This window comes from Panthera pardus, unplaced genomic scaffold, assembly GCF_024362965.1.
Source record: "Panthera pardus isolate Hobbes unplaced genomic scaffold, ASM2436296v1 HiC_scaffold_6, whole genome shotgun sequence".
NCBI classification, from domain to species: Eukaryota; Metazoa; Chordata; class Mammalia; order Carnivora; family Felidae; genus Panthera; species Panthera pardus.
The window spans coordinates 4,159,734-4,184,628 of NW_026526991.1; the positions used below are offsets into that span (position 1 = coordinate 4,159,734).

At 52.3% G+C, this 24,895-nt stretch overlaps 1 protein-coding gene across 1 annotated transcript; it reads right to left on the reverse strand.

The window, feature by feature from the left end:
* Positions 1-2,535: 2,535 nt before the first annotated feature.
* On the reverse strand, positions 2,536-24,741 carry POLDIP3 (DNA polymerase delta interacting protein 3). The gene is made up of 9 exons (XM_053894873.1): positions 24,599-24,741; positions 16,311-16,701; positions 15,295-15,381; positions 13,790-13,885; positions 11,875-12,054; positions 11,225-11,302; positions 8,314-8,443; positions 5,871-5,937; positions 2,536-4,912 (listed from the first exon to the last, which is right to left on the reverse strand). Exons 1-9 carry the CDS (start codon positions 24,655-24,657, stop codon positions 4,735-4,737), a joined length of 1,266 nt encoding a protein of 421 aa, XP_053750848.1. The 5' UTR covers positions 24,658-24,741; the 3' UTR covers positions 2,536-4,734.
* Positions 24,742-24,895: the final 154 nt, after the last annotated feature.

The window sequence follows — 24,895 nt, forward strand, 5'->3', positions numbered from 1 at the left end:
GTGGGGCTCGAACTCACGGACCGCGAGGTCGTGACCTGAGCCGAAGTCGGCCGCTCAACCGACTGAGCCACCCAGGTGCCCCAAAAATTTTTGGTTTTGGCTTTTCAGAAGTTTGGCTATGATGAATCTTGGTGTTAACTTCTTTAGACTTATTTTGTTTGGGATTTTCAGAGCGTCTTGAATCTATAGGTTTAAACCTTTCGCCATTTCTGGGGAGTATATGGCTATTATTTCAACTACTTTTTCAGCCCCGATTTTTCTTCTCTCCTTCTGGTACTGATGATGACACAGATTTTAGATTTTTTGTTATAGTACCATAGGTCCATTGTGCCCCCACCATCTTTTTTTAAGTATATTTCCTCTCTGTTCAGAGTTCAGATTTGGTAATTTCTATTGTTTTATCTTCAAGTTCAAGGATTTCTCCTCCATTGCTTCTTTTTTAGTAATTACATTTTTCAGCTCTAAATGATTTCAATTTTCTTTGCTGACCGATTTTTTTTTTCATTTATTTCAAGTGTGTTCACAATTACTTGTTGACGCTTTTATGATGGCTGCTTTTGAATCTTTGCCAGAGAATCCTAACATCTCTGTCATCTCAGTGTTGTCCTTTCCCCTTTGAGATTCTCCTGACCTTTTCTAGGAGTGAGTTTTGACTGGAACATGGACACTTGGGGTTGCTACGAAGACTGAATCCCACTTCATCTTGTTACAGCACACCCCCTCCGATAGGGATGGAGAGGCACCACTTAATTACCGCCAGGTTCAGGTTCCTTGCTTGAGGTCTGCTGATGCCCAGGGTGGGAGCGCCTCCCAGTTACTACTTTGTGGGGTGAGTTCCATCATCCATTACACCTCTGCTTACAACACCCTGGTTGGGAGGGGCTGGGGGGCCTCATTTCTCAGGTGGCCTCCCGTGACACCAACCGCAAGTTCCAGCTCCCTGCCTGGCCTTCTCTGATACCACCCCAACAGGAAATTTGGGGGTGTCCCCAGTACAACCTAGCTAGGAGAGAAGCCTAGGTTCCCAATTTGGCGTATGTTGGCAAAGTCAGGGTGGTTTCTTCTGTGGTTTGGCTGGAGTTTTTAGTCTTGCTAAGCCATCCGTATTCTGGCCCTTATTTGGGCTTGTGTCTGCTTCTCCAGCACTGGCCGGGAGATGTGAAGCAAAAAGAAATCCATGGAACTCAGTGCAGGTAATCTGCTCTCTCTCCACCTTTCAGGCTTATGCTTGTTTTATATAAAATTTCCAGGGCTGGGGCGCCTGGGTGGCTCAGTCAGTTAAGCGTCCGACTTCGGCTCAGGTCACGATCTCACGGTCCGTGAGTTCGAGCCCCGCGTCGGGCTCTGGGCTGACGGCTCAGAGCCTGCAGCCTGCTTCCGATTGTGTCTCCCTCTCTCTCTGCCCCTCCCCCGTTCATGCTCTGTCTCTGTCTCAAAAATAAATAAACGTGAAAATAAATAAAACTTCCAGGGCTGTATTTAGTGGAAAGGATAAAGGTAAGTTTTCCATCCCGCCTTTCCAGAAGAGGAGCTGTTCCACTTTTAATACCATAATAAAACCATGTGAAAATGTGCAACGGTACAGCCACTGTGGTAACTGAAATAGCAGTTCCTTAAATTACAAACAGAATTACCACGTGATTCAGCAATTCCACTTCTGGGTATGGACCCCCAAAGTTGAAAGTAGGGTCTTAAAGAGAAATTTGTATACCTGTGTCCACAGCAACATTCTTCGCGATAGCTACAAAACGGAAGCAATCCAGCTGTCGGTCCACAGACCAATAAGAAAAATGTGGTATATGCGTACCATGTAGGATTCATCAATTTAAAAAGAAAATTCTGATGTATGCTACCTGGCAGAAGCTTGAGGACATTTTGCTAAATGAAATAAGCCAGTCATACTGCAGGATTCTACCTACGCGAGTAGTCAGAATCTCGGAAAGTATACGAATACTTGCCAGGGTTTGGGGGGGGGCGGGGGAGAACGGGCAGTTGCTGTTTCATGTGAATAGCCTTTCAGTTCTCCAAGATGAAGAGTTACGGGGAGGATGGTGGTGACAGGTGCACAATGTGAATGTATCTACCACCACTGAAGCACACACACACATGGTTAAGATAGTAAATCTTATGTGTATTTTACCCCCCCCCCCCCCCACACACACACCCCATCAACGAATTACTTTCTTTCTAATGCGTAATTGGTCGAAGGTCAATTTCGCTGAGGAGCTGAACTTCAAACCAAGGCCAAATTCGGGCTCTCTTGTTCGCCATGAACAGACCTGATTCTATGTCAGGGCTGACGATGCCGGATACCCAGTGAGGCATTTCAGGCCCAGGATGTACCGAGGCACAGTGCCCGGTGCCTCACAGACTCATGCTCACGTCCCAGGCTGAGGAAACTGGGGTTCGGCAAGTCCTGTGAGGAGCTGCGCAAGGTCATAGCTGGTGAGGAGGAAAGCAGAGGCCGATTCCTGTTTTCTAGAGCCAAGTCCCACAAGGCCACTCATCATCTTTTAAGAAAGGACAGCTCAAAGGTAGGAATAACAAATATTTATTCAGAAATGGGTAAGTAACATATAGTCTCCTCTATCCCTTAATGTCTCTTCCTCTCCTTCTGAACAAGAGATACACGTGAGGAATGTGGAGGGGTGGGGAGGTGGAGGCACACAAGGATTGGCCCATCACCTTCTCTTCCATTTCCCATGACGACACCCTACGAAGCACGGGAGGCCAACAGGCTCCACCCCGCAAAGGACCACACGGCCGTCCGGAGGACAGGGCCCAGATGGCCAAGAGGCTGCAGCTGGGCTCCGTGAACTCTGTGATCACTGGAGTACCTGGCCCGGGGGGGGGGGGGGGGGGGGGGTGGGGGGGTGAAGCCATATGCAGGCAGGCGATTTACCATCCCTACTTGAAGCAGAGTCCAAGGAGTGATCCGACTGTCCCCAGTACCTGAAAAACCAGGTCCTACTGCCTTGTGGGTGCTCTCATGGATCAAGAAGGGGAAAGTGTAGGAGGAATGTCTTCCAGCTGCTGAGGAGAACTAAGTTTGCACCCGTTCAAAGTGGGGAGAAGGGAAGAAAGGAACAAAAGCAGCATCCTTTAGAGAACTGGAAGCTGGGGCACCGTCAGGTACATTCCTTGGACTCCTAAGGCCCAAGGAACCTCAGAGCTGGAGGGCTGCACAGCGTTCACAGCCTGAGTCCTTCCCGCTTACCGACAGAACTCTGAAAACATGAGTTTCCAGATTCTTCTTCACTGGGCTGGCCCCAAGCAGGCCATGAAAGACTCTTTAGTGTCTCAGGTCCCCTTTACTTCCCAGACTTATGCCTTTCACAACACTCGCTACGGATTCTGTAGCGCTCCAGAGCCCTGCTGCCCAGCTCGCTCCAGCTCTGCCAGCCTGGATTCCCTCGAAGTCCCAACAAAGCAGCAGCGGAGACGGAGAATGCCCCTGGAGCCATGCTGTCCTGGTATTCGGGGGCTGCCCCTGGGGGCTACAGTTTTGCGCCAACTGCCTGGAACCACGCTGAGGGAACAACCTACCAGCTTGCCTGGAAGGGCTGCTCTGCTCTCTCAACACCCCCCACCCCCCCACCCCCCACCACCAAGGCCACCCACCACTCCTGTGCCCTTCACTGCCAAGGCAGGAAAAGACCCCTCTGGTCACGAATGGATGGGTCACTCCCAACAATGGGAACAGTGCCCCTCGGTGGTGGCTGGATCTGTGCCTCTCTCAGCATCCCCACTGTCCTGTAGGCATCTGAAGCCAGAAAAAGCCAGGAGCAAGACATTACTCCCGTTCAAATAACCCCCCAGACCCTCAGTGTCACAGAACAATAATAGCCAGACCTTTATATAAAAAAACAAGACAAACCCAACTAGCGGAGAGCTGGTGTTTGCACCTAAGCCTTGCACCCCAGGTATGAAGAGTGCCGTGCCGGGTGAGCACTGGGAAGGCGGCCAGCCTCTGCCCGCAACGATACCGAGAAGGCTGAGAGCTGGGGCGGGGCGCCAGGCATAACCCAAAGAATGGGAACCGTGAACTCGAGAAGTTACCAAGTCACCTGAGACGGCACAGGCCCTCGAAGCCAAGGGCCGGGAAGGCTCTTCCTAGTGGCGCAGCAGCACCCCCCGCCGCCCTTGCCGCGTGGCCCCTCCCGACCACACGGGTCTAGAGCCAGTCGCGGTGAGAGCACCCAGGCCGCCTGCAGTGACCAGGCAGGTGAGCGGCCCAGCTCCGGAGCGGACCTGGCTTCGCTAGGACGGCAGGGGCGCCCTTCCTCACTCCGCTTAGAAGTTTAAAAACAAGAAAGGGGAGGCAACTCCTCGCCTCCTGGAGAAAAGAAGTGTCCTTCAAAGAGGCCCTTCCCTGCACTCCATGGGGCCACATGAAAGCCACCCAGAGAATTTAGGGTATCATTTTCAGACAAGGAATCAGTTCAAATTAGGGGCTCAAATTAGGGGTAGAGACGCTCCGAGCCACGCAAGCCTACCCTGGTGATGAGGTGGAGGGAGAAGAGACAGACTACAGGAAACATTAACGCACAGAGGAGCACGGGGTAGAACACAACACAGAAAGGTGGGTTCCGTCCAGCGAGGAAGCTCTCTACCCCTGGCGACCCTTCCCACGCTCAGGGGCCTCCAGTCCGACGGCCCATTGGTCACAAGCTTCGCTTTAGGAAACAGAGCCACCCTCCTCTGCCCCTGCTTCTGGCTGCCTCACTCCCCTGCTCAGAGTTTGATTTTGAATTCTGTGGGCTGTGTAGTCACAGAGGCCCCTGAGGACTTGAAGAGCGCTTTCAGGATGGTGTCAGGGTCCACTTCGGCAGGAGGGTTGGAGGAGGCAGTAGAATTCACCCTGCGAGGCAACTCACTCTCCTTTTTCACTGAGGGGCTGTCACTCAGCCGTCTGTGGAGAGCAGAGAAGAGTCAAAATCCTTGTCAGTTCTCCCTCGGATGGGGAGGGAACCCACCATTTACCAAGCAGGTTACGAAAGCTGGGCGCTGAACGTAAAGCTCTCCGCACCCCTTGATCGCATTACATTCTGTAGCCTGTTGTGATCAGGGGTTTTAGGTTTAGGAAACACTCCGTATGTCCTTGAGGGGTGGTCACACACGTCAGCTTAGTATGGATTTGGAGAAGTCTTGAAGTACGGAAACTGAATTCACTCCGTTTAGCACAACGGTTCCCAGACTTATTAGGTCATTAAAACCCTCATTTTTCAGAATACAACTTATTCCTGGAATACAGCTTTAAAAACTTGTCCAAATCACACAATTCAATATCTAAGGTCCAAATCCTGGTCCTTCTACATTTCAACGTCCGTCTGCCTGCCCCACCGACCTTGGCAAGTCTAATATCCTCCTGAGGTTTTTGTCTCCTCATCTATAAAAGATGTCCTGCCAGGCTACATTTTATGCATCTCAGGCTCTGAAAAATCCTCAGTCCTGGGCCAGACATGTATGTGCAGGTGTGAAAAAAAAACAGGGCTGGCACCGGGTACTGTCTCCATCAGGGTCAATGACAAGGAGATGGGAGTTTTCCAATCACTTGGGTGGTGCACACAGCTGTACAAAGGACACAAGTGGCCTGCTCTCCACTTCCTTCTGAGGCATTTCTAAATTATAGAGCTGAGGACAAGGTCTTAACGCTAGCTCGTGGGGTCAACCCCTGCAGAAATGACAAGACGTCTCACTTTGTACAAAATTCAGCACTCCGACTGACCACCTGCCATCAGAGCGGAGGAAACGGAACAGAGGAAAGCGGTTCTGCAGGCAAGTTACCCCGAGGAGAAGAGACAATCACACAGAGTAAACAAGGAGATAAGCTCCACTCTGTCCCCAGCACCACCGCCTTTGGAACTTACAGCAGAATGGGCTGGTCTGAGGTGATAACGTTCCCATTCATGTGAAGGTTGCACTTCATTGGTTGTCCTGAAAAAGAGCAAAAAAGAGAAAGCTCTGCCATGAGATTTCAGCCTAGGACAAAAGGCCAAGGGCTGTGACCTCTGCACCCACCACTGGCAGCTCTGGCTCCGTGACCAGGGATGGAGCGGCCAGGCTTTGGGGATCCCAGGCTGAGGGCTATGAAACCTCAGCAATGACAGCACCAAAATGCAAAGTGGCCAACATTCCTTGCTTCTAGCAGAAGATGAGAACCGAAAGGAAGGGAGACACTTGAACTCTGTGACGCAGTCTAAACTTCTTTGTGAAGCAGTAAAGGAAAATGTTTACGTGACGAAACTAAGTGAAAAAAGAATTCAAAAGTGAATATACACACTTCTACTTCGTCTATGAAGGATTAACTGTGACAAGTACCACGCTGCTACTTTGCACGCTACGTGACTTAGCACTGCAGTAACAGCACAAAAAAGGGGGGAAGAAGGAATACAGCCAAGCAGGAGCAACATTTTTATATCTCACTAGAATTCGGTATTTATCTGAAATAGACTCTGATAAGTTACCACAAACACTATAAACCCTTGAGCAGTAAGATAGTGACTCAAAAAATATGGTGAAAAAAATTTTAAAGGAACTAAAATACCACACTAGAAAATAGTCATATAATGTAAAAAAAAAAAAAAAAAAAAAAAAGCCACATTAAATGTGAATGGATTAATTAATCCAATCAAAAGGCAGGGACGGTCAGACCAGATTTAAAAAAAAAAAATTCAACAATACGCTATCTGTAGGAGACAGACCTTAGATTCAAAGATACAGAAAGGTTGAAAGTAAAAGGATGGAAATAAACATATTACCCAAATAGCAACCCTAGGAAGCTGAAGTGGCTATTCTAATATAAGACAAAACAGACTTTAGAACAAAAAATGTTATCTAGAGACAAATAGGAACATTTTGTAATGATAAAAGGTCAATTCACCAGGAAGAAAACCATTATAAACATAAATGCAACTAACAACAGAGCTTCAAATACACAAAGCAAAACCAGCGGAATTTAAATAAGTGAACAATATAGCTGAGGATTTCAATACTTCACTTTCATTAATAGATACAACCACCAGGCAGAAGACCAAAAAGGAAACAGAAGATTATAAGTCACCTAGACCTAAGAGACATCTACCAGCAGCAAAACACATATTCTCCTTGAACACTTATGGAACAGAAGGAAATTTGGCTAATTCACAAATATATGAAAATTAAACAAAACAGTTCTAAATAACCAACAGGTCAAAGAAGAAATCACAAGGGAATTCAGAAAATACTCAAAGGTGAATGAAAATAAAGACACAATATACGAAAATATATGGGATGTAGTAGCTAAGGCACTGCTTAGAGGAAAACATACACCTGTAAATGCATACATTGAATACAAGAGTGAAAAGACAACCTACAGAATGGGAGAAACTATTGGCAAATCACTTATCTGATAAGAGACATATTAAGAATATACGAAGAATTCTTTTAGGGGTGCCTGGGTGGCGCAGTTGGTTAAGCATCTGACTCCTGATTTCAGTTCAGGTCGTGATCTCACGGCTCACGAGATCAAGCTCCGCACTGGGCTCCGTGTTGACAGCGCAGAACCTGCTTGGGATTATCTCTCTCTCTCTACCCCTCTATCCCCACCCTCTCAAAATAAACAAACATTAAAAAAAAATTCTTTTAAACTCAACGGTATGCAAATAGCCTGAATACACATTTCTCTAAGATACACAAACGGTGAATATGCACATGAAAAGACACTCAACATCATTCACCATCAGGGAAACGCAAGTCAAAACCCCACCAGCTGTCTATTAGTCTCTGCATCGATGTACGTACGCAATAAATACACAAATTATTCAATAAACACAGAAAGAACAGAACAGTGGAGAAAGTGGCATGACAGAGTTTCTCTCTACAGGCTAACCCGAGATAAACAATGTGACTCTAAACTCAGTAAAATCAGTAGCTTACTCCCTAGAAGCAGAGCTCACCCAGGTGCTAACAGTTAGACAAGGCTTCAGGCCTTTTAGGAACCTGTTTCCTAGCAGTAATCAGACCAACATCTGGAAGGAGGCGGCTAGGACTCCTGGCTTCCCTGGCAAGACCTCTTAAGAGAACTATCCATGGGGAAATGGTATTTCTCTGCTTGCTAGAGTTATGTACTAGAGCTGGATGAAAACCTGTAAAACAGGCAGCCCAGGGTACTGCACGTCCCTATGTTCTTGGTGCAGAGGAAATCCCAGAGGGATGAACGAACCAGGAGCCCCTCCCCGCCCCCCATCTCAGAGGAAGGCCTGCTCTGATGGCCTGCTGCTTGATAGCAATGAGCAGCAGGACGGTAAGGTGGCTGCTTTCTCCCGGACTCACCATCCAAACACCTGTTGTTATACTTCTTATATGCCGTAATGGCATCATCCTTCTTCACGAAGACCACCTCTGCTACCCCAGGATGGACCAGCCGAGCCCTTTTGAGGGCTCCACACACACAGAAAAGCTCCTGCAAAGAACAAGAGGGGTTAGCATCATCATAGGAGAATTTGGGGCCATTATACTGCCTGCCTGCCATTCACACACTCCAGGGGGCTCTGGGTAGACTGGTGGCTACACTCCAGTTGAATATGCCCAATGCCAGGATTTCAGGGAGGTGCCATTTTAGGTGCCTCTCACTGTGGGACCAGACGAGGGGACAAGCTGAGCTGGCAGCAAGAAATGGGTCTGGGTTTATAAGCCTTGGAGTCCCTCCGCCCCCAGCAGGGCATCCCAAAGTCCTGCTTCGGCATCCACTGTCTCAACAGAGAATTTCTCTGAGAGCTCTGTCACGAAAAGGAACATGTAGGCTCATCACAGGTAGTGGATGCTATGTCACCTGGGAATGTGCAAGTTACTTCTCTGACAATGAGTTTTCTCTTCTGGGGGGCGGGGGGGGGGGGGTGGGGCGGGAAGGAAGGTCTCACCTACTTCCCAGGGCTGCTGAAAGCCCAAATGAAGTCATTTTTCAGGGCAGTGCTTTGTACACGTGTCACTGCCAGCACCATGTGCTCTGACGCCTCATCGTGTCTTGCAGAGCAGGAGGTGAGGCCAGAGAGGGAACATGGAAATGGCCCACAGAGGCCGACTCCCACCCATGCCGTTTCTTCACTAGTAACTCCTTTCACGAGGTTGTTATGAGGACAAAAAGTCACAGAATGATTTGGTTTATTTTATTTAAAAATTTTTAAAAAATGTTTATTTAGGTGCGCCTGGGTGGCTCAGTCAGTTGGGCGGCCGACTTCGTCTCAGGTCATGATCTCACGATCCGTGAGTTCGAGCCCCGCGTTGGGCTCTGTGCTGACAGCTCAGAGCCTGGAGCCTGTTTCAGATTCTGTGTCTCCCTCTCGCTGACCCTCCCCTGTTCATGCTCTGTCTCTCTCTGTCTCAAAAATAAATAAAACGTTAAAAAAAAAAAAAATGTTTATTTATTTTTGAGACAGAGGGAGACAGAGCGCGAGTGGCGGAGGGGCACAGAGAGAGGGAGACACAGAATCCGAAGCAGACTCCAGGCTCCGAGCCGTCAGCCCAGAGCCCGACGCGGGGCTCAAGCCCACGGACCGTGAGATCGTGACCTGAGCCGAAGTCGGATGCTTAACTGACCGAGCCACCCAGGCATCCCTGGAATGATTTGTTTTTAATGATAAAGTGGAAAATGTTAAATTCCAAAACCAAAATGTGGAAGTGAATACTAAGTGTGATCCCAACTTCATCACTGCTGTTCTCCACACATTACCTGTGTCGGTTAAGACGGGAGGGTGGCTACTACCAGCGGTTACTCTGCGTGGTGGTGACCACAGGCAGTCAGTTTCCACGACCCTGCATACAAAGTACCTGCCACCTAGTAAGTGCTCAATAGGGGCGCCTGGGTGGCTCTGTCGGTTAGGCGTCTGGCTCTTGATTTCAAGCTCAGGTCACGATCTCATGGGCCTGGGATGGAGCCCCGTGTCAGGCTCTGTGCTGACAATGCGGAGCCTGCTCTGGATTCCCACCCCTCCCCCCCCCCCCCCCCCCACCGGCCTTCCCCCGTGTGTGCGTGCCTATCTTTCGCTCTCAAATAAATTTAAGAAAAACAAAAACAAGTGCTCGATATGGTAGCTATTACTCCTTTTATAATCAGGAAAAAAAATCTGTTTTAATCCCTTATTAACTCGTGAAGTATTAGACAAAGTAGGCTACAACCTCCACCGTGCGTACCGTTCACTGGGGAGCCTGCTTCCTTCTCAAAGCCATCACACAGCAGTCACGTTTCACAACCGAAACCACTGTCAAGCGAGGCGGCCACTATGGGCTGTGACTGAATTTGGTGCGTTCATTCTGTGATCTGACAGTTCACAGCTAAAAGGGGACCTGGACTTTTAAACCGATGGTGGGGTTTTTTGGTGCCCAAACGAAAACGAGGCAGACAAGCAGTGCCGGCTGGACCTGGCCGCCTGCTTCCCAGGTTTAGGTTCTGTCCATGAACTAAGGGTGGGACAGGACAGACCAGGGCACTCTAGAGAAGCCAACCACCAAGCAACACCAATCCATCCCATTCCTTTTACTTTGGAATCATCGTGAAAACCCCTGGAGGAGGCAGAAGTTCCAAAGGCTCACAGGAAGACAGGAACCACCGGACTTTATGCCACGGAACAAGAGGATCTCATTCGAGTCCCATCCAGCACGGTGCCCTGGCCCTGATTTAGAAGCTGTGAAGAACAGAGTTGACACAGCCGGTCCGACGGCTATCTTCTCAAAGACCGGCTTCCAAGGCTGCGCCCCGGCTGGTGTCTGGGAACTTGGAACTTGGGACTCCCACCACCCTGATCGATAAGAGTGGTTCACTGAGCCTAAACTGTGCAAACGATGTGGTTTATGCTGAACACCTGCTTTCCTCTGGGGCATCTTGGAATGCTGGTATGCACTGGCAGAGGGTGCCTACGTAACTAGTTCCTGATAAAAACCCTGGCAATGAATCTAATGAGCTTCCCTGGTTTCATGCGACACAACTCGCTGCTGGGAAATAGAGTGCACCCTGACTCCACGAGGAGAAGAATCCAGAAATTTGCACCTGGACCCCCGGCCTTTGCCCCACGAGCCTTTCCCTTTGCTGATTTTGCTTTGGATCCTGTAATAAACCCTGGGCCTGACGTGACTCCACGCGGAGTCCCGTGAGCCCTCCTAAAGAACCAGCAAACCTGGCGGTGGTCTCGGGGGCCCCTGACACAGAAGCGGCTTGAGATGTAAGATTCTGGCAGGATACAGTACTCACCACGATGTCCTCCTCAGTGACTCGAGGGTGCAGATTGTTCACTGTCATCTTGGTGCCTTCCAAGGGGCTGAGGACAGGCTGCCAGACAAGACAGTTACCAGAAGTCACACAACAGCTATGCGCTCAACAGCAGCACGTGCTCTGGGCCAGCGGCCAGGAAGGCCCAGAGGAAACCCCCTAGAGGCCCCACCACCCCACGCTAAGGGCCGGAACCTCTCATCACCTCCCAGATATGCCAGACACTCTCAGGCCTCTGAGCCTCTCCACGGAATGCCACTCATGTTTCAAGACCCACCCGGCTCAGGTGGACCTTCTCCTCGAAGCCTTCCCCGCTTGCCCAGGGGACCAATGCTCTTTCCTCAGTGCTCCCGGCAGCTCTCCTCTGGACAGACCTCCGTTCTACCGCCACACAAAACTGCCCTGTCTGCACCTCTGTCCTCCCCACTCGCCTGCAAGCGACCGAAGGGCAGGGGCCACCGGGTCTAGGTTTGCTCGCTTGTGAAATGGAGGTGGCCGCGTCCGCCTACCTCACGGAGGTGCCGTGAGGACGCGACACGGCGCGCACAACACACTGCCCACCCAGCGCGGGCTGACTCTCCACTGGTATGCTCGCTTTCTCTCCTTCACCTTCACCTTCACCTTCACCTCACCTCAGCAGGCGGCAGCTCTTTGGGAGGCTCCTCCTTGTTCACTAGCGTCCGAGACATGTTGGTCAAGGCTTTTGTTCGAACAGAGGAGGGGAGGGCAGGAGCTGTGTACGCATCATTCTGAACCACTTTGGTGAGAGGGAGGGCCTTGGACACGGAGAACTTGGAACTGCTCAGCCCGGCCTAGACAAGAGGCAGACAGGAATCTGAGGGGCTAGAGAAGAAGGGGAGAGAAAAGCCCTAAGGGGCTCACGACCGCCACCCCCGAGCCCTCCCGGCTCCGCAAGTCCCTTAGAGGTCTGGAGCCAAAAAAGGTTGCGAGGGACTTCCCCAAGGAATGGGCGGGAGGGGAGAAACACAGTTTGTGCTCACAGAAGCCACTCTCTAGTGCAGAAGTCCTTGGTGAGAAACTTCCATGCAGGCCTGATCTGAAGCCACAGGCCGACCCATACCACGCAGACTTTACGAAAACCCTATGATTCGGGGCTAAGCAGAAGGCCGAAAGTTTGGGGTCAAGTTCATTCCCAGACCTGCTTCTCACACAATGGGCTGATGATCAGTTCTGCGCTGGCGAGGCACAGGAACCCACTCTTAAGAAGGCCCAGACTCCCAGCTTTTTGGTCCCCGTTTCGACCACACAGAGGCACCATGCAGACCCCTGGCCCGATCAGCTCCCAGACCGTCAGGGACAGGCTGCCAGAGCTGGCAGGTGCAGACCAGCAGACGCAGTTCCCTCCCTCCCCTGCTGCCCCTGACTGGGGATGTGGTCCCTTGGATATATAAGCCACTCAACTCCCGGGTGTTAGCGCGTCTGAGGAAAAAGAGGTCGGAGGCAGAAGCGGCAGGGCTGATTCACCAGCTTCTCTGAATCAAATGACGCGTCCACTCCTCACGCTCGACTCCACATTTCTCAAGCTGCTGAGTCTTGAGAGCCAGTGCAGTCAGCGTAGGGGTTACAGGCAGGGCCTGGGAACCAGACTGCTTGAGCTGGAATCTCAGATCCCCTATTTATAAGCTGGGTGATACTGAGCGTATTTAACCTCTCTGTGCCTGATTCCTCATCTGTAAAACAGGAACGACAGTAGTACCCACCTCACCGGGTGGGGGGGGAAGGGGAGTCTTAAATTGGTTCACACAAACCCTGCATTTTCTCAATCAGGGTGAGCCACGAACCGAGCCAGCCGACACCCCCCCGGCAGCAGACCTCAGCGACGCAACCAGCGCAAAGGCCCAGTGCCTGTAACAAATCGGCAACCTTCAGCTTCACGTATCACTTTAAGAACTTCAGTGGCAACCAGGAAACTGGTCCACACATTCAACGCAGTGACAATACGGAGTCTTTGGGTCTCTGCAGGCCAAACAAAGGCCCTCGGCTCGGGTGGCCCCTGGCCGCCCTCCCCGTAACTGGCTATACCCGCTGACGCCAGCCTCCCTGCCATTCCAGATACTGCTCTCTCTGCTTCTCTGCGTGGCATCTGACCAGCACCCAGTCTTGCCCTGCAAGCGGGCTGCACGTGGTGGAGAGCACAGGCAAGGTCGTTTATCCTCGCTCACACCGACTGAGGGAGTCCAGTTTCAAAAATGGAATTGGAGGGAAGGAGAACACAGAACATTCTGCCACAAAGGAAAGAAAACGGGATTCCCTCCCGTGTGATCTCACACTTCCCCCCAAGTGCCTCCAGCAGCAGCTGGAGGGTGTAGCCCCACACTTCACTAGCTGCGGGCCCTTGAACACGATCACCGGCCACTCTGGTCTCAGCATTTATGAAACCAGCCACTGGATTAGTTCCAGTTCTGAAAACCTTAGGACCCGAAGGAAGAAAGATTTCGGAACTGAAAGGCCATACACTCGCCCACGTCTCCCACCCACCCGATCTGCTATGCATGGCGAGCGCAGGAAAAACATAAAATGCCTTACCACGTGGTGGAGAAAGCTGCTTGAGGCTGCAAATTTCATCTGTTTACTGGGAATGGGGGCTACAGCGTCATCATCGTCCTCCAGGTCATATACATTCTGAAAAGAAAGAAAGAACAGCTAACGTGGCCTGCAGACTCTCAACAGACCTTTGGAACAAGGACAGCAAGACATGGAGCTGAATGATGGATGGAAAAGCGGGTGTGTGTGGGGGTGCTTGGGGAGACTGGCCCGGGAGGCCAGGGTTCAAATCCTGATAGGCTGGCTCCTCACCCACAAGGACCCCCACAAAAGTGCTGCGACCTCCAGGTACATTAGAGTTTCCTCTCCACAAGTGGGCAACACCTAGAAACACTTATGATGTTTGTTTACAATCTTGGCTTAGAAAGTCCATCCCAGGCAGTCTGGCCTACAGAAATTAAATCCAACCCCGAGAAAGAGCTCTAGCCACAACAATGTTCACAGAAGGATTTCTAACAGTGAAAATGACAGGAAAATGGCTTAAGTAAACTGGAACATCAACTCAAAGGACTATGCAGTTATTAAAAACGTTCACAGTAAATGTGAATCAGAGAACTGCTTGAGTTATAAGTGCAAACAGAATGACAGAAAATCGAATAATAACATAACCACAACTACAGCTATGCATTAACTAAACAATAATGACACTCAAAACAAAAGGAACCAGGGCAGAATTTCAACAGCAGCTGGCTTTGGAGAGCAGGACCAAGAGGGACTTTTTTTTTCCTTTTTAATCTTTCTCTATTTTGCAGTGTTCTGAACTAAGCACATACTACTATTTTTAATGTTTATTTTTGAGAGAGATAAAGAGACAGAGTACAAGCTGGGGAGGGGCTGAGAGAGACAGACAGACAGACAGACAGACACAGAATCCGAAGCAGGCCAACGCGGGGCCCAAACCCATGAACCGCGAGACCATGACCCGAGTTGAAGTCAGACGCTTCACCAACTGAGCCACCCGGACGCCCCCCGCACATACTACTTTTATAATAAAAAAGAGAAGACTTTCAATCTGCCTCTCTGCCTCTTAAATACTCACACCCCCCCCCCCCATAAGAAGTTTCTTTTTAAAAGTCATAAACTGAGGGGCGCCTGGGTGGCGCAGTCGGTTAAGCGTCCGACTTCAGCCAGGTCACGATCTCGCGGTCCGTGAGTTCGAGCCCCGCGTCAGGCTCTGGGCTGATGGCTCGGAGCCTGGAGCCTGTTTCCGATTCTGTGTCTCCCTCTCTCTCTGCCCCTCCCCCGTTCATGCTCTGTCTCTCTCTGTCCCAAAAATAAATAAAAAACGTTGAAAAAAAAAAAATTAAAAAAAAAAAAAAAAAAAAAAAAAAAATAAAAGTCATAAACTGCAAGAAGCTAAATGTAATTTCTCCAATTCTTCACACTGGGAACCTTGGCCAGGCCTCAGTTCATCCACTCAGAAGAGTCCATCAAAACACACACGTGTGCACATACACCCACGCGTGCACACACACTCTCTCTCTCACCTGCTTGGCCGGGTGGTTATTGACAACATTGATCCTCATTCCAGCAGGATGGGTGTGAAGGGGTGCCATGGCCTTCTGCTGTGGAACCTAGAAAACCCAGAGACCAGAATTCATCCCCTGGGGTCCACACGTGCCCTCCGTGCGTCAGGAATCACTGAACTTGAAGTATGGTAGCGCTCAGTTTGGGTCTGTGGTAAAAAGCCCTAGAGTGCCTCATGTCCAAAGCAGGAGTGACAGAAGCCTCGTCACCCTGCTCGACGAGCCGGGCTCGATACATCCGCGGCCGCTACTCCTGTCACCAAGGTTGCTGCGAAGGTTGAAGGATACTGTTTTCGCCCCCCTGGGCAGCTGCGCTAGCGGCCAGGGCACGGGACAAGGAGTCGGGTGTGACCAGGCTCCTACCCGGTCCTCCCATTCACCGGTTGCGCTAGCCCTGGGCACCATAATTCACAATTGAGACCTCGAGTCTTCTCTTATAAAACTGGGGTAATGGGGCGCCTGGGTGGCTCAGTCTGTTGAGCGTCTGACTTCAGCCCGGGTCATGATCTCACGGCTCGTGAGTTCAAGCCCCGGGTCGGGCTCTGTGCCGACAGCTCAGAGCCTGGAGCCCACTTTGCATTCTGTGTCTCCCTTTCTCTCTGCCCCTCCCCAGCTCACGCCCTCTCTCTTTCAAAAATAAATTAAAAACAAAACAAAACAAAACAAACAACTGGGGTAATGATCCCAGAGTTGCAGGAGAAATAAGGTCATAGGTGGTAGTGCCTGCCACACAGCACGTGCTCCACGGCGTCCGTCCTCTCCCTGCTCTTCCCTCCATCGCTAGCTCTCTTGAGGACGTCACTTACTTCTGCCGCAGCCCCCTTTCCTCTCCGCGAAACTCGCTGAAAACCCCGCCTCCCTCACAGGGTTACTATCCAAACACTCGGGAGAGCTGTCATTTTGGCCAACCGCTCCTGGCCCCCACCGCCTGCCCGAATCTACAGTTGTTCCCGCCTTCCCAGGAGAGCCACGCCTACCTGGATGGTTTTGGTGAGCTTCAGGGCAGGGGTCACTGTCCCAATGGGGGGGCTCATGAAGGCGGCTGGGGAGTTCCGCTTCAAGCTGATCTTCTCCCGGGCATCGGCCACCTGGCGGGGCTTCTGGGGCACCGCGCTCTGCTGCTTGCGGGAGTTCAGCATCTCTCTGGCATCCTGCACTTTCCCTTTGATCCGGAACCGAGCATCTTTCTGCAGAAGCTTTTCCCGGGCATCCTTGACTCCCAGCTTGAGCCGGGCGTCCGAGAGGCCGATCTTCTGCCGGGCATCAAACCTCTGCTGGAAGGTGGCTGTGCGCGCTGGCTGGCTGAGAAGGCTCTGCTGGGTCCCAACACGAGATCGAACACCTCCAATTCCTGGTCTGGCATTGAGACTGCAAGTACAGATTGCACATTAAGTGGATCTGGGCGTCGAGAGCGGCCCGTGGAAGTAGAGCCATCGTAATACTGGGAAGAGAGGGAGTTTCTGGAGAAACCAGAAGTCTGCTCGCTGAGCAAACAGGCTTATGTTGAAACTTCTTTTCTGGTTCATGACTTTTAACTTTGCATTGCAAATAAAATTCGGAAGAGGGGCCTGACGGTTTCGATCACTGGGTAACACACTGGTTTCCTCCCTAGACCAGGTGTTCTGAGACGTCATTAGGAACAATAACCTCCAAATGACGCTGGTGCCAAAAAAAGGCATATCCCCCAAATAGTGTAACCCCACACAGGGGAAGAACAACTTCTGTTTCCAAAGTTCTTCACAGGCTTGCTCTCAGTCAGCCCTCTCAGCACCCTGTGGGGTGGGTCAAACCGGCTTGGAGAGATTCGATGATAAACAAAAGACACCAGCCTGCCTTGGTGGTCCAGGTCTCCAGGGCACAAGATCCCCACTGGGCTGGGAGCAGGAGCCACCCGCTAACAGGTAGAAAAGAAAAACAGCCACTTTGTCTGAATTGTTTCCACTCACAACACTTCTGACACCAAAAGTGTGGGTGTTCTCCTGACATCAACCCTTCTCAAACTTTCTAGACGTCACCGGGTGTCCTATGATTCAACTCTGACACAACATACCCAGAGTCTGCGCAGACCCCACAGGTTACGGGCTCAGTCCCGCAAGACGGCCCTCACTTCAGATGCCACTCCCAAGTCCTGGGCTTCCCATCCTTCTGACAGACTAAACCTGAGGGGACCCACGCCCGCTCCTCAAGTTCGGTAAGTTGCTAGAGTGGCTCACAGAATGCAGCAAAAACAGTTTATGCGCTACCATTAGTTTGTTATAAAGGATACAACTCAGAAACAGCCAAATGGAAGGGGTGTGGAGTTCCCATGCCCTCTTGGGGTGCACCACCCTCCCAGCACATACACGTGTTCACCAACCCAGAAGCTCCCCAAATTCCACTGTACAGGGGTTTTTATAGAGGTTCCATTATGTAAGCAAGGTTGAATGGCTGGCCATTGAGGACAGCCTCCGTCTCCCTGGAGGGAGGAGGGCGGGGAGGACTGCAAGTTCCAATGAACCATGCCTAGGTCTTCCTGGTGACCAGTCCCCGTTCTGAAGCTAGCCAGGGACCCAGCAAAAGCTACCTCATTAGAACAAAAGATGCTCCTACCACCCTTATAACTCAGGGTTTTAGGACCTGTGGGCCAGGAACCTGGGATAAAACCAAGTACGTGTTTATCACACTCTGCAACAAGAATGTCAAATCCAGAAACTGTTAAAATCGGAAATGAACCAAACTCCATTACACAGGCCTCATTTGCTTGCGGGGTTCCTCTGTTGGCCCTTCAGTGGCTCGTGAGTAAAGAGAAGGCTCTTCCAAGTACAATCCTGGAAGTCCTTCCTGGGGTCCGCAAGCTTCTCCCTCACCCCCCCCCCCCCCCCGCCCACCACACCACGAGGCCGGTCTACTCCAGCTGCTGCTGCCACCACCGCTGCCCCCACCCTCGTGGCGGGTGCCCTGCCTGGGACTCTGGCTCCCAAGGCAACATCTCCTCTGAGGGAAACCCTCCTTCTCTGCTTGTTCCGGGACAGCCCTCCTCTGTGCCTCCAACTCCATCTGCTTGTTTTCTCTTCCCCAATGGACTGGGAGGGGAGATCGGGGCTCATTCTGTTTCAGGGCCCGGTGCTTTACAAGCGGTGCTGAAACCTGGCTGAGCTAAGTTAGAAACTCTGGTGGAGCTGCTTCAAAACACAGCTGTCTAGACTCTGTCCTCACAGCTCCTAAATCCAAAATCTGGGTGAAGGCCTGGGCATCTGCACTTTTGACTCCATAGGTGGTCCTGGATTAGACGGCGGTGTTCAGAATCTCGGACCTGGTGTCAGGAGGCAAAATTCTGCTGAACAAACAAGTTCCCGTACGGCCTCCCACATCTGTGTCCAGGCCTCCCAGGAGGCCTCCTAGTACTCCCGCGGGCCTCCGCAGCCGCCTGGGGACTGTCCCGCAGCTCCCGTGCTCACAGCAGGAGCGTACCCAAAGAACCAGCCAAGGCAAGCCTGGACTTTCACCCGGTTATCCTTAGACTGGAGGAAACACACCTGCTGCCCCCAGCATGCCAGAACACTGCCCGAGACCGTGATGCGCGGACCAATTTTCTTTGAAAAACAGCAAATTATTTTAGGATTTAAATACTTTCCAGTGGGTCTATACAGGAACTGGGTGGAAGAGACAGGGAAAGGATCATTTACAGAACTGATCCGATTAGGTTTAAGGTGGGGGTGGGGCTGCTTGTCCGTCCCTGTCCCGTTTTCTCCTGTAGAGGCAGGGGCTTAAAAAAAAAAAAAAAAAAAAAAAAAAAAAAAAAAAAAAAAGGCAAAGCCAAAGGGCTGGGGTGTTTAGGGAGGCCAGCAAGAGGAGAGAGGAACAGACAGCACCCCCCACCCCCCTGGAGTGGCCTGCCCTCAGTTTCAGGGTCAGCGAGGCCTCGGCAATAGTGGAGCTGGGCTTTCTGGCGGCACCGAAACCCACAGCTACTGGAGGGACCCCTGGTGTTTATGGAGGGAACAACACACGCTTCCTAATAAAGCCCTACCCGCAGGCCCAACTAGCTGGTGAGGTGACCCCACTGTTTTTGTTTGTTTGTTTTTTAATGCCTTCAGCTCCCTACATCTCCCTACACCCATCAAAGAAAAGCAACAGGCTGTCCGTGCAGACCAGGAGCTACGACTGCAGGCCTACTCATAAAATGGGGAAAAGGATTTTGATCAAGCTTTACTGCCCAGATCCAGGAGAAACCAGCGTCAGTGGAAAGCACTCCAGATAAAACTGTCTGCTTATCACACAGGGGACCTCTCTGAAGCCACAGGCTTTGGGCTGGGGAATCAAGTCACCACAGAGAGCATGGTGAGGAGCACTCCCGCTCTAGGAGAGGAAGGCTCATGCCTGTGGGGACGCCACGAGCCGCCAGACACACCTGTGGGGCAGCGAGAAGACTTAGACGCGGCCCGGGTGTTTGGGAAGAGCAGAGGGTGTCAAAGGTCACACAGACAGCCCACCGTAGCCTGCAGCCTCTTTGCTCTCGCAGCAGCTCCAGTAGGTTCCCCGGTTCCTGCCCTCCTGAGCACTCCCTCCTCGCCTCTCCCTTACCGCCTCCCGGCTGGCCCCGGAAGCTTCCCTCCTTGGGGAAGGTCAAGCCCAAGTTGCCGGCGCTGAATCACAAGGACCTGTTCCCAAGCCCGCACCTCCTGCAGCACTAAGAGCCTCTGTAAACCCTGCCATCTCCTCACCTGGGTCAGCCCTGCACCAGGGGAATAAAAAAAGGCTCCAAGAGCTTTCCAGTTGTGAGCTCCCGCCAAGTGGTGTCAGGGACCCTACAGCTGCCCCACCCCCGTAGATTCTCCTTTCACGCTCACAACTGCGAGGATTAGGTTATTATCCACATTTCACAGAGGATGTCCTGGTGAAGGCTGGTCTTCACTGCATCTACTTAAAGCACCAATAAATGAAGCATGGGTCAAGGATAAAGACCAGAGACTGAGGGGTTGAAGAAGGGGGAGTGCTGTCCCAGGCTACGGAAGATCTTAGGCCCCCAGACCCGTCCAGGACCACAGCACACTCCCTAGTGACCAGGGGGTGAGCGCACACACATCGAGCGTGGCGCGGCGTGCCCACTCTGGCGCCACGCTGCCTGTCTGGCAGGAAAGGCCACCGAGATGCCTCAGGCCGGTCTTTCTATCTCCGTGAACAGCACAAAAGGTCCATCGGGGAGGGAGGGCACGTAGTTGTGGATGTGGGAGCGCGAGTGAGCCGCTTCCCCGCAGTCCCCCGCACTCAACCCCCAGGCCTTTCAGCTCCTTTCCCAGCAGCTTTAGGGGCTTCAGTGTGCAGGCTTTTTATAATCGCCGCCCCTCCTCCTGCATGAAAGGACAACCATTCATCCCGGCGGGCAGCAGCGCTGGGTACAAGGCAGGCATTAGTCATCAGGAATTTTTCAAATAAACACTCCCGCTAGGTCCGGGTCTCCAAAACACAGAGCCTGCGGTGTTACCCTCCGGTTCCAAGAACCGCCCGAGGGCTCCCTAACAAAGCCCAGCCCCTCAGCAGAGCCTCTAGTCTGGCCCGGCTTCCGCCTGCAGCCTCGCTGCAGACTCGCCCCGAGGTCCCCGAAACACGTTCTGGCCTCAGCACTCGTTGGGAAGGGGCGGGGGAGGTTTTGAGCAAGTCTCTGGACTCTGAACTGCCCCACCCGGCTCTGCCCTGGCTCCGGAGCCCCACTAGTACTCCACGGGGTCCTGGGGAGAGCGCTGCGGGTGAGAGCCAATGCCCCCACCCCGGAATCTCAGCGCCTGCCCCGGACCCCACTGGAGCCCGGGTGCTCTCCCCCACATCCTGACCCGAGCCGGCTCTGGACAGATGTCTAGTCCAAGGATCCGGGCCCATTAGTGGGGCCCTGGGTTGTTATTATAAAGTGGATTTTAATCCACGGGCATCTCTGGGTCAGGGTTCATGTGTGTCGAGGTCATCTTTATGTGGAGGAAACACAGTTTAGTTCTGTTACACGAGAGTCAGTTCTGAATTAGGGGCTTCACGGACACAAAGAAACAAGATACCATCCCCTTACCCTCCAAGAGACTCTCGTGCAGATGTTTTGTTTTAAACCACAATTCTTCCCCTCCAAGTTACAGAACGACTGACTTTCCTCCTCTTTGCTTCAGGTCTACAATTCCTTTATCTTATTTCAACAAGGAAACAAACCCCAAGTACCAGGAACAGAGAGCCCTGGCCTGAAAAGGAGACCAACCTCCTTCCCCGTGGCTCCCAGGACTCCCCAGACAGGGCATCTGGCCCAGAGCTGCTCAACTCCGGCATACTCAAGGTCCAACCTTCCCACTAAGGCTGCCTGCCACCTTAGAGGAACCTTCCCTAACCAGGAGGCGGCAGTGGACGGACAGCTGTCATCTGAGAGCTAAACTCAGAGCGGGCGACTTTGCTAACGTGACCAGCAGTATGCTCAGATCTTAAGGAAAAAAACGACGAGAACGGGCCCGCACCGCAGCTGGTGCCCAGTGCCCTCCCGGGGAGACTCATCCGTGGGCCTTGAGCAACTGAAGTCCCCAGGGAGTTCTGTGCAGGGGGAAGGACAGCGCCCCGCCATGGCTGAGTGAAGTATCATTCTCTCCCTTTCTCTATTTTCACATTAATCATGGAAATCTTTTGATTAATGGGGGGGGGGGGCAGGTAGTAACAAGCATGACCCCTTTCTTGGCTCACAAGGTGTGATGAACACAAAACAGAAAGACTGCTCTAAAGAATGAATACATTCCATGACCTGTGGGGAAAGAGGTGATTTACATCTCCACCGGTTCTTTTGCTATTTCCACTAAGAAGAAGAAAGTTTTCGGGGACAGTCGCAGGTTCCACATAAACCATCAAGCACAAGGGTCTTCCTGGGACCTCCATGCACCATCATTCCACAGTCCCAGGAAGGGGACAGTTCTTCCAGCAAGCAGGTAGGACAGAATACAGTTACTGTAGGAAATGACATTTGTTCACTGAAATAAGCTCAGACCTTTCAGTTCTTGACAGGGACACCCTGGCTGTAGTTTCTGTTGGCTTTGCAAGTAAAATAAAAATGAAGTTTCCACCAGGTTTAATCCAAACACAGCACGCATACTAGTCTCTGTCTGCACGGTCCCCCCTCCAATCTTCACATGATAGCAAAGTAATACTATCTCACGTATCGTGACACAAAATTGGATGTTGCTTCTTTACTTAAAAGCCTTCCATAATGATGACCATAACTAACATGTATCAAACACTTAGAACCATCAAATACTCTGAAAGTACTGTACACAGATTAATTCACTTAGTCCTGACAGTCACCCAAGAAAAGAATTATTATCCACATTTTATAAGTAAGAGAGGTAAGGAATGGTTACGTAACTTGCACAAGCTCATGTGGACAGTGAGAGAAGGGAACTCAAACTTCACAGTTTGATTCCAGGGTTACCTACCGACCCACCCCCCCCCCACCCCGCATCGGGGGGAGGGGTTTGGGCATCTACTCCTTTAAGGAAAGATCCACGAGAATTGCCAACATTTGCTGAACACTCACTACCTGGTACAAACTTTAAAATATACATTTTTGGATTCTATCTAATCTTCTCAGCAACCTGCCAGGAACCAGTCTTACAAACGAGGGAGCTGCCCAGCTCAGAAGTCATCTCGTCAGGGAGGCACAGAACCCAACAACGGGCCCAGAAGGGCACCGGGCCTGCCTGCTCGCAGACAGGTGTTCATCCCACGGATCCCCCACCCAATGCCCAACATGAGACTCTGCGCACCTCCACGCTAAAAAAAAAAAAAAGTACAGACCCAACAGACAGTACAGACCGCCCGCAGTCAGGGCCGTGGGGGAGCTGATGGCATATGCGTGTCCTGGGAAGCTGGTTCATTCAGCAACTGTCCAGCAAATCTATGAAACCCAGATGGATTCCCAAGTGGCCAGAGGACCCAGCACCAATTCCACACCAGTTATTGGAGGGGAAGACCTAGGAGAGAACAGCTGCGCAAATTAATACTTCCTGTGCGCCTGTTGCAAAGGAGGAGCCAGGTGGAGTGCTGGCTGCTGAGTTCTGCAGAGGAGGCAGCAGGTGTAGTGGATGTGTGGGTGGGGGTGGGGGGCTGGGGGTGGGATCTCCCTTTCAGTTAGCAACAGCAAGGATCTATTTTCTAGCCACAGGCACCAGGGGGATATTAATAAACATCTGTTGGGTGAATGACATGGGAGAAAACAATATCTACAGCCAGTTTAGGAAGACACCTGAATTTGTGCTGGAGAACTGTTGGCCACGTTCCCACTTACTTCTTCATACAGCTGATCTGGAGCCCATAAAGGCTGGAAAGGACTAACAACACTTAAGGGTCCAGAGGAAGTTTGGGGCACATCACTGCAAATCGTCTCCTCACTCAGATCCAGAACAGTCTACTCTGACAACTGGGAGTTACAAGCACCGAGCAGCTCTAACCTCCAGCCAGTTCCACCTGTTTTTCTGCCCAGGCCTGAGGTCAACTCAGCCAGCTGCTAAAGGGCACTCAGCCCCGATTCTCAGCTCTTCGTGGCCTCGGGCAAGTCTCTCTAACCTCTCCCGGCCTCAAGCTCTTCATCTGCAAAATGGGGAAAATATCAGTACCTGGCCGGTACGGTTGCGAAAAGAGCAAATGGGACAAGAGATACTTGAAAGCGCTTGCAGAACTTGAAACGCCGCACCTCGGAGGCGAATGTTAGAGGCAGCGGGGCCGGGAAGCGGACGCAAGATTTGGACGTGAAGCTCTGGGTTTGAGTCTCGGCCTCGGCGGTGGCGGTAACAGATCGGAGGAGTCCGAGCAACTCACTTCCCCGCTACACTTCAGTCGTCCTAACTCTAAGGCGGAGCAGAGATCGTGGACGGCGGGGCCCACGTGCCGGTCTTCCCACGGGAGGGGGACGTGCGCGGAGACCCCCCCCCCCGACCCTTCCGTCGGGGACGGCCCCTCCCCCCGCGCGACCTGCCCCAGCGCGACCCCCACCCCCCACCCCAACCCCCGGGGCCGCTCCCACGAACCGGGCGCCCCGGCCCCGCCGCGGCCAGCGGCTTCCCTGGCCCGCCAGGGCGACGGCGCCTCCAGCCAGTGGACGGTCGGGCGGCCGGGCCCGCAGCGGCGGCGGGGCCTAGCCAATGAGGAGCGCGGCTGCGGCAGGGGGCGGGCGCAGACGGCGCTCCGCGTCGCTCCCGGGCCGCTCCCTCCCCCGCCCCGAGCCCCGCTAGGCCGCGGGCCCTGAGCACCGAAGGGAGAAAAGGCTGCTCACCGCCCCTTCGTCGCAGCTCCGCGCTTCCGGATGAGCTCGTCCAGGGAGATGTCCGCCATCTTGCACCGCCGAGCGAGCCGCGAGCCGCTTACACTCCAGCCCTCGAGCCCGCCCCTTCGGCCGCTCCGGAGCAACTAGCTGCTTCCGGCGTTCGGCCGACGAACTCTCGCGACAACTCCACCAGGGCAAAAACCGGAAGGGGCGGTGCTCCCCGTGAGGCTTTGCGACGCCAGCTGCTTATCTGCATACGGCGGTCGGGGGGCCTACGGTTCCCTGTTCTCCTCAGACGAAGAAATA